Here is a 9,995-nt window from a genome sequence, read left to right on the forward strand (position 1 = left end):
TTTCAGCCATTATTGCCTCATCCAAACGGGTCTCAACGCGACAGGCCAAGAGGTTGCATTGCATGATTTTAGACGCCGTTGCCTGTTCGGCAGGAGCTAACGGCATGGGAATCGGAGGTCCAGAACTGCCAAGACGGTGGCATGGTCACTTCTCTTCATCTTACTCCAACGGGGTGACAGGCTAGGGTCGGCTCGCACTAGCGATAGCGTGGTTTAGACCCTTTCAGGCGTGTCATCCGGTCCTGCAGCCTGGCTAGTATCATCCAGTAAGGCGTGGCGACATGGATTTAGTGAAATGCCGATCCCTGGTTCCCCCCCTTCCTTCATTTTGCCGCAATATTGTCTCAGCATGAATGGAGCCGAAGGATCTAGTGGAGTATGGACAGATTCGGCCGATTATTCAATCAGTATATGAACTGAATTGGGGTAATCTCCTTCTCAGAAAAACTCCCTTTGCGCCCATAGAACGAAAAATGTCGATCGGAACAGAAACCACAGAAAGCAGTCATGACCTAGTCATCGTCGGAGGTATGTAGAGCCCAAACAAATATCAGCCTGTACTGACAGTAGCAGGTGGCCCTACGGGTTTGGCAATTGCCGTCCTTGCTCGCTCATTAGGACTCTCCATCAAAGTCCTTGGTGGGTAAACTTCGGAGAAAGGCCAACAATTCCTAATGCGACTGCAGATGCTAAAGAAGGCCCCCTGGATTTGGGTCGCGCTGATGCGCTCAATGCGCGTACCCAGCAATACCTCGAGGTCTCTAAGACACTCGAGAAACTCCTGCCACAAGGAATAACCTGCAACAGTACGTGACCTTTGGTTTTTCAAGGATTTTCTGACAGTTGCGACATTAGCAAGCTCGACGTTCGAGGCCGGTGAATTTACCTCCCGCCAAAGCCACTGGTGGACATCACTGAAACACACCTTCCGACCGAACTTTCTTATGATCGGTCAACCGCGCGTGGAGGCCGCCCTTCTTGATCAACTCGATGCCCCAGTTTATTACAGTCGCACTGTGGTGTCAGTCACTGAGTCCGCGACGGATGCCTCGGTCACCACGAATAAAGGAGAAACCTTTCGAGGGAAGTATGTCGTGGCTGCAGATGGAGCGCGGTCATTTGTGCGAACCGCACTAGATATTCCTTTCACGGGCACAAAGCCAGAGATGATCTGGGCCGTTCTGGATACTTTTATCGAGACCGACTTCCCAGTTTGCCCGGAGATCATCACCTTCCAGGTTAACGGGCAGTCGAGAGTGGCATGGATTCCTCGGTACGTATGCCATGATTTCACGTGTATAAGCCTTCGTTAACAAACGACGCCAGAGAGCGCGGCATGTCCCGGTTCTACATTCTCTTAGAAGGAGAAGTCACCCAGGCCAAGGCCGAAGGGTCTGTCCGTGCGCACATGGCACCTCACAAGGTCGAATTCCTCAAGACAGAGTGGTTTAGCACATTTGACAGTATGTTGTTTCCGCGTCGTACGTGATAACTGCTGACTCGTGTCCAGTTAAGGAACGTATTGCCGAGACCTTTATTTCACAATCTGGTAACGGTCGCATCGTTCTGGCAGGCGACGCAGCGCATGTCCACGCGGTTAACGGCGGGCAAGGCCTCAACACCGGTATTGCGGACGCGTTTGCCTTGAGTTGGCGGCTTGGAATGGCCGCCAATGGTCTCTCAGGACACGAGGTTCTCCGCAGTTACGATACCGAGCGCCGTGCCGTCGCGGCTGGGGTCATCGAGGTGGCTTCGAAGCTGGTGCGGACGACGGTGAAGACGGCATTGGAATATGTGGATGAGATCGAAAGAAACGCCGGATATATCACCGGTGGGTCAATCATACTGGAATACCAATCATCAGGCTAATATATCCTGTAGGCATGGGTGTGTTCTATCCTCCAGGAATCTTGGTCCGCGAGTCGGAATTCGGAGAATTCGTCGCTGGTCATCGCTGTCCTGATTTGACCGTCACCGCGCTCTCGGATTCTCACGAAGTTAGTGCAGGTGAGCAAAGGAGACTATACACTCTCTTCCAATATGGCAAATTCGTTGTCTTGTTTCTTGGAGACCAAGCTGGCTCGATCTCATCAGCAGCGGTAGAAAAGTATCAAGAAGTCGCGGATTTCTGGAATGTTCGTGCGGACGATCAGCGCAGTGACAGTAGCATCCCCGAGTATCAAGCAAACTGGGTTGAGAACCAATCTGGGGTTGTGGTGATTCGGCCTGACTTCTACACAGGATATGCGGGAGAGAAGTGGGCGGATTATCTCGACGCGTTGTTGACGGCGTGATTGCGGGCATGTGACTTCATCCCATCAGGGCTTAGCTTATCAGACACACCACTTCACTCTACCTAATAATTTCCTCGATGACATTCTAATGTTGACAGTAAGTGAAGCCAAATCTCTGCAAAATCAGAGACTGCACTGCACCACCGTAGATGCCTTAGCCTGAGACATGCCAAGCATTCGTACTCGTCTATACACAACACGTAGGAACGCCTCTTCTTCGTCCACAATGCCATAATCAACTTACGCGATTTTATTATTCATTTCAAATCTCATTCAGCTGTCCTTGTGTGGTTTAATACGAGAATCTTGAGTGTGTATCTTGAATTGTTCCCTTGATATTTCTTTTTTTTTTTTTTTTCTTTTTTCTTTGCCTCGGCACCGAGAAGAACAATATATACATCACAAACCCTAGGGGCAACAATTTTGGTCTCAGACGACCCCTGAGTCCCTGTACTAAGCCTTTGATGTATGAATGTACAGTGATATCCGGATTACGCTTAAACAATCTACTTTCACCTCATTACACGGCGAAGTTGATAGGTTTTAGATAAAAGGATTCATGGAATACTTAGTAGATTGCCTCCGAGGGTCGAACATCATGATTGGGTGCCTAGTTGATGTATCCTCGCATCTATCCCAGCCTCGTTCTCGCCTGACAACCAATCAATACGCATTGTGGACAGCAGCAAATAGTTGGCAAAAAGGCCGTCACTCTCTCACTATGGTGGCTTTCACAATCCTGCATAGCCACATTTACTCCCTCGGTCTCCATTTAACCCTCATCATCAACGTGCGAAACCTTATTGAAGCCAAATTCTGTACTGCGTATTGTGGCAATCTCCCAAGCTAAAAAATTAAGCCAGCAGACTGAGATAATCCTATGCCGAGGGCTGACAATGAGGATGAGCCGACGTCTCAGCCGCCTAGTATCCAATCATCAGCGTTAACTGCAAACCCTATTCTGAAAGAATGCAGGATGCGATGGCCAGGTGGTGGGATTCCCGCTCCAGAGGTCGTCAACGCCATCCTGAACCCCTCAGTAAAGCGAGTGCTGTTTTAGCATGTAGCATTTAGGAAACCAACTAAGAGCATAACTCTACCAGACTGAGTGAACTGGACCCCACGCTAAGGCGCGCGGCTGAGGGGTACAGAGGTGAGGACTGTATAAACGGGCAAAGGCATTTGTCCGCCGATCCAATATCCGGTTCAGGCACGTTCATTTGCCCGTTCGGATGCGATGTACCATGCCTGGATACAGACAGCGAGAAAAGGCATATTAGACATCATCTATTGCCCTCCTCGGGCTGGTGCTCCGGATGTTCTGAAAGTAGATTTGTCCATCATGTAAACCACTTTTGTGCCTGCCTGCCATACGGATAAGCCGGAGTGGCTTCCACCTGCGATAAACAAGGTTTATGTGATGGTGAGCGAAAGGTTGAGGTTCCAGCCGAACAGGAACAGAACGACCACGCAAAGGCGCATGATGCACTTTTTGGGAACGCATTGGAAAGTTCTCGGATTGATGAAACAGAGTTGGGCCAAGCTGTCTGGCACTCTGGGGATGGTGATAGGTTTTTGCCGAAATATGGAGAAGATTGGTGAAGCGCCTCAAGTGTGGGATTTAGGTAAGCACGCAGAATCAATTCTTTATTCAACCTCTACATCGTAAAAAAAAATTTATGGACACCCTAAGAAAATTTGACTTGCTTATGATCTTCGTCACTCATTATGGAACTTTCTCCAGCCATGTCGAATATAAAACATCGCCCTGTGTAAGAGCCAATTACGAAAAGGGAATGGCTCGTCGCGGTATGGATGGGGAGGTGTATGGTTGGGACCCATAAGACCTTTTTTCCTAGGTGCTTGAGCCACTGACTGTCTGACTCCATTGTCCATTCCACCTGGCTTGCATCTTGTCTTGTTGTTAGAAAACTTCGTGTATGCTTGTTGAACAATGGAATGTCGTTGATGTATAAGTCATGATCCAGAGATTCCGCACCGGAATGGACCGTGTACATGGCAAACCCAGAAGCACAATCCCAAATTCGGATATAGTCGTCCGCATCCAGTGTCGCGAGGTATTTACTGTTGGATGAGAAAGCAACTTTGGGGTCTACATCAATATCCCCAAAAGCATGTAGTAGGGATCCCGTTTGCGTGGACCATAACCGAACCTGGCTATCTGACCATGCCGAGGCAACGACGCGGGAATCGGGAGATAGAACAAGCAATTCAATATCCCCAATGGGACGCGAAGCAGTTGGGCGGAAGCGTGTTGAGTCAACGTTCCAGATCCTGAGTGTATTGTCGTCAGAGCCTGAAACTACTCGCCGGCCATCGGACGATAGGTCGACAGTTTGAATGAAGCCATCATGCCCTGAAAAGCTTTGCAGAACGTCATCATCCTTCATATCCCGGATTTTCACTGTCTCATAGGCTGATATTGCCACCCTTCGCCCATCCGACAGACAGATTGTAGACATGATCGTGCCCGTATTACCCTGGTATGAACACAGCATGGATCCGGTCCTGATGTCCCACACCTGGACAACCCCTTCACCGCGAGAGATGGACGCAATCTCTGAATTGTTGGACAAGAAAACAATTGAAGATACAAGGCCTTCGGGCCTAAACATCTTGTGCATCTTTCCTGTGTATATATCTCCTACCCTAATGATGCCGCTAGAATCAACCGAAGCTACCCACTTTCCATGGGGTGAAAGCGCCGTGGGGCCCACAAGACTTGAATGGAGCTGATAGGCATGCCTCCGTACCTTTGCGTGAAGATCCCAGATCTGTATGGCGTTACACGCAGACAGAAAGATGATGCTATTGCTGTCCATGGAGAACGTGAGTATGCTTTTGTAATGATCCGTGTTGGAAACCATCTCTAGGGTACCAGTATGCAGATTCCATAGACGAACAGTGCAGTCCACAGAGGCGGAGCCTATCCAGCGACCGTCAGGCGATACCGCCAGATTCATGACGGATCCTGTATGACCCTTCAAACAACGCACGTTGGTGCCGCTCTCTGTGTCCCATATTCGAATGCTACAGTCGTCGGACCCGGACACAACAAATCGGTTGTCCGGCGTGAAGACAGCTGCCAAGACTGGTTCGGTATGCCCCTCAAGGATATGCAAGCATGGACTCCATTCCTCATCCAGCATCTGATGATTGACCAACCATTGCGGCATTTCATGGTGGAAGATTTCTTTAATGATGCTTCTTTGAGGACTGAATATAAGGGCAGAACAGTAGACCTGGAGAGGCGCAGTTTCAATGCAAGTCTTGTTGTAGACGACAAATTGGTACGCATCTTGAATCATGTCAATCATGCGTTGGTTCGAAGAAGGGGATTTCTAGGAAGCATGATAAGTGTGAATCCTTTAGCTTATTTGAGAATTTTCGAGTCCTGACCTTCAACAAATTCTGCAGACTTCTGATCATCGGAAGGGAACGTGCTAACAAGCCCATTAGGCTCAAAGCCTCCAACCAATGGAGAAAATGCTGCCTCAGGAATTTATCAAGTCTCCCTCCATCATATAAGCCTGTCTGAAGATATGAGTCAGGTGGCACATAAGATATTGAACTGGCCAAATGTTCGACCCAATGTGTGGTGGGATAGCCCAGTACCGCAAGAGGGTCAGACTGAGGGCGGATGATCTCTTCGACCAAAATACCAGGGTGGTCTAAGCCGTATATATTTCGAGCCAATTGGGTCTCCATAACGTCGAGCAAGCGTTGAGACAATTTGTTATGTTCATCCGCAAGCCCATCCGCAAATAGCCTTTGGCCCCTGCCGTTGCAGAAGTAGTCTTTGGCAGATTGATGTATGACATACACATAGCCACTTCGGACGAGTAGATATGAGCTGCAGAGGTCGACTAACTCAGGCACATCGCCTATTGCATCCACTGGTAGCCCTACCACCATCCCCAACTCTCCGAGGTTCAGTGGTCGAAGGGAGAGTATCCCCACACGAAGAATTCTTTTGCATAGTTCCTTGTCGTCTTCGTCATCAATAGTCTCAAGTTGCTCCAGCATTCGATCATACAGCGGGCCTAAGCCGGATGGTAATTTCTCTAGCTCCATCTTCAGTTTTCTCCGCGAAGTTAGCTGCAGGCGTTGGCAAACCAGCGCGACCCAAAGAAATGTGGACTCTGACTTCTCCTTCAGTATACTCCCCAATTCTTCCCGTTCTTTTTTGGAAAGACCCTTTCTCTCGGCAAGCTGGTCGATTCTTGTTTCAACAAGGTGGTTTACCGACTTCAACACACGAGCTTCGCTTGAGTCGAGGTCCAGGCAGATTTTGTAATTTCCGGGACGCAGAAGCTCTTCGATTTGGGGAATTTGTCGACTGGAAATGAGCCATTTGGCCTTCGACAACGAGTCTGCGGACTGCAGTAAGATCCATTCGCAGAGGTCTCCCATGCCATTATCGCATTCATCTAGAGCGTCAAGCACTACAAATACTTTGTCCAGGGTTTCATCCCTAAGCATTTGGGAAAGCATAACGGTAAGCATGGCGAACGCGTTCGGACTCTCGAACACCTCTTTCCCGTTGTATTTCTTGCACTTGTACTCATTCGGTATGTATTTTTGAAGCCCGTGATGCGTCCAGAGCAATCTCCAAACAAGTGCCCGGAGCACGGATACTGCGTTGTTGAGGTGAGGTATGCCATTTTGACAGAAGAAGTAGCAAAGGTCCGCTATCTGGGGCAGATAAAAGTCTACTAGGCCGATCATTGCCATTGTCTTGCCTTTTCCAGGGCCACCCTTGATCCACAGCAGCCGAGCATCAGCACTGGTTTGCCATTTTTGCAGCTCAGGGCTTTCCATGATCCAGTTATTGCACTCGGCTACGAAGCCTCCCTTGCTTTGCCGTATTCGGGTCATTTCATTCTGTGGGTCGGTCTCACAGATATCGGCAAGGAATTGATGTAGAGTTTCACTGGATTCTGGAGACGCACGCGCCGAAATCCTTTCAAGGTGAATTTTCTCGGACTCCAAGTGGGACAGCAGCTCTTTGGCGCACGCGGCGGCAGAGGCAGCGGCATAGGGCTGCCATGTATCATTTTTGTGTGAGTCGGCATAATCGGAAATACCGCGTATGACAACAGCAGGGAATTCGTTCATCAACCCAGCAGCCTCCATTTCGAAGCACAAAACATCGTCATTGATCTCCTCGATGATCGCAGTTCGTTTGATGCCGCTCTTGATCACCCGATCTCCGGATGCTATCAAGCCATAGAATATTCTCGGCATATTATCAGTACGCGTTGAACGTTGTAAAGCCATGTTCGCGTCACATTCTTCGCATGAAGATTGATCAGGTTTGTGGGGATAAGTCGCTTCAAATAAAATGTCAGGCTCCGATGGCCTCGGGTATGCATCCAGAGCCACTGTAGAGAGGCCATCCTTCCTGCTTAGTCGAAAAACACGCTCGTTTTTCATTTTGTACACTGCCCCTCTGAGGACCGACGGCGGAGGACTAGTGAACCCTTTTCTCACAAATTCTATCTCGGTGTCTTTACCGAGGTCATATTGGACGACACCCCCATGAACATCAGTAGCCTTGCTGACCACCACATCACCCAAGCGTATTTCACTTTTTGTACTTGGGGCACCTCCTCCAATCCCGACGAGCACACGATACTTGATCGATGGGAATGAGCGCGCCATATTCGTCGCAGCGATAGCGGAGGCGCTTTTGCCTTGATTCCCTGGAAGACAAGCGATGACAACATTATGGCCACTGAGCTCCCCGAGGATATATATAGTGGAGTCTTGGGAGCTCACCGGGAGACTTCTGTGCTCTCGGTCGAGATGATGACGAACAGCGTTCATTTCCAGCCCTAGAGCACAGATTATCCCCACCGTATAGGCTCCGTAATCGAGAGTGGGGTCATCTCGGACCATGATCGTCAGCAGGGCTGCTCTAGCCCCTTTGACCTTTGGATGTCAGTCCACGGTGAATGTTTAACAAGATTGCTTCGAAGAAGTCGGCAAAGCTGTCGGTGCGGGGATCCCGTGACTTGATAGGGGTATTTGCGGGGTTCTCACGCCCACGTGACTATGTTGATGGCCGACTCTTTTCGGGATAGATCCTTTCAAGATCTATAGTAATAAGGTCTAGTACTAGGTCTTTGGTGAGCGTGTCAAGAGATTTAATTTCATTGAACAATACTAACTAGCAATCTCAAGGCTTTCTAGAAAACCTCGATGTAATGTATCTCCCAATATGGAGAAAGGATGTGTGACATCTTAAGTCATTGATTTGAATAGGTATGCTCGCTCAGCAATTAGAAAGAACTGGCCATATTATCGAGCCCTAATCCCGAAAGCGACCTGTCGCTGGACCGGTTATATCAGGGGCTGTATGTCCATTATTCTTTCAGAATCGGGTGCAGACAGGCTACATATGGCGACTCTCCACTATATGGCTAAGTGCTCTTACTCTCCGCATGAATGACGAGTTCGGGTGTCCAGGGGATCAGTGCGTTATCATATCTCGTTTGGGGCTCTGACCTCAAGCTTCGTAAGCCTCCCCTGGCGAGCTACGTCCATTGGTCTCTCTTAGTTAGATGGTAATCAGCAACAGGCTCTGAAATTGTTACAATCAACCAGAGCGAAAGAGATGGGTTAGGCTGGTATGGATTGATCATTGACTGGGACTTGCCTAGCCTCAGCCGCGACATGTTATCGTCCGTCCTTCCAGATTATTCTCGCGCTCATTTGTTGGCCTTGGCAATACAATTGATGACTTCTTCCTAATTTCGCATATGGTTGGTTAGTAGGTCCTGACATCTAAGATACGTGGAAACTCACGACAGGTTAAGTGTCCGTTGCCGAAGGGAACGCTAGAAGACTTGTTGCTACGACATTTGGCGTAGATTGGAGGCAGTGTGACTTTCCCTTCCACCACAGGGGGGTGTTCGTGATCGGGAGCCTTTTTAGAAGAAGTCATGATTGATTGATCGAGGGGATTTTGAGATTGATCGAGGGGATTTGCTTGAATATGAGGTTCAGAATGAGAAAACTCCTCAACGAGCTTGTGAGTCTGACAGCAGTCGCTAGCCTTGTGATGAGGTAAAAGAGACTTGAGAGGATTTTTATTAGGAGGTCGAATATTAGGAGGTCCTCAGCAGGGAATTGCGGTAGTCCTCAACCGCTTGCTCTGCACCTTGTAGGTTCGACTCGGGTTCTTAGGTAGCCTCATCAACTGGCCAGCTCTTCCATTGAACTAGAAACTGCGTTTGTCTGTTCCTACCCGTTTTTCTCTCGTTCAAAATCTTTTCTACTTCGTAGCTATCATCATCATTCGCGAATTCCTCTACCTGCAATGGACCTGGTTCAGTTGCTTGGCGATCGAAAGGATCTTTCTTAGCCGGTGCAGGTTCCGAATGGACTACCGAGATGACCGGGTGTATTTTCCAAGCAGGTGGTAAGTCCAGATGGTAGGAAGATTTGCCTACCTTTTCAAGAACGGTGCGAGGACCGGCGAGTTGAAAACCGAGCTTTCTGCCAACTGGGCAGCCTCCTCCATTCTTCTCATCCTTCTGCATCAGCCGGCGTAGCTTGTGGGTGGATGAACTGTTAAATGTAATTTCCGCGTATCAAGAAGGCGTTCCAGTAGAGTCATATGATACTCATTGTCCTCACATTTCGGATTGTTCACCCTTCAGTCGTAGGCTCAGG

At 49.0% G+C, this 9,995-nt stretch overlaps 2 protein-coding genes across 2 annotated transcripts; one reads left to right on the forward strand and one right to left on the reverse strand.

Moving 5' to 3' along the window:
* Positions 1 to 473: 473 nt before the first annotated feature.
* On the forward strand, positions 474 to 2,294 carry LDX57_008629 (uncharacterized protein; the record flags this gene model as incomplete). Its single annotated transcript, XM_046090351.1, has 7 exons — positions 474 to 528; positions 574 to 639; positions 687 to 806; positions 856 to 1,273; positions 1,327 to 1,463; positions 1,511 to 1,831; positions 1,882 to 2,294. The coding sequence occupies 7 exons, from the start codon at positions 474 to 476 to the stop codon at positions 2,292 to 2,294; spliced, it is 1,530 nt and encodes a 509-aa protein (XP_045946325.1).
* A 1,688-nt stretch (positions 2,295 to 3,982) lies between these two features.
* On the reverse strand, positions 3,983 to 7,562 carry LDX57_008630 (uncharacterized protein; the record flags this gene model as incomplete). The annotated part of the gene is made up of 2 exons (XM_046090352.1): positions 3,983 to 5,656; positions 5,931 to 7,562. The coding sequence occupies 2 exons, from the start codon at positions 7,560 to 7,562 to the stop codon at positions 3,983 to 3,985; spliced, it is 3,306 nt and encodes a 1,101-aa protein (XP_045946326.1).
* Between the last annotated feature and the right edge of the window lie 2,433 nt (positions 7,563 to 9,995).

This window comes from Aspergillus melleus (assembly GCF_016097325.1).
Source record: "Aspergillus melleus strain CBS 546.65 chromosome Unknown contig5, whole genome shotgun sequence".
Taxonomy (NCBI): domain Eukaryota; kingdom Fungi; phylum Ascomycota; class Eurotiomycetes; order Eurotiales; family Aspergillaceae; genus Aspergillus; species Aspergillus melleus.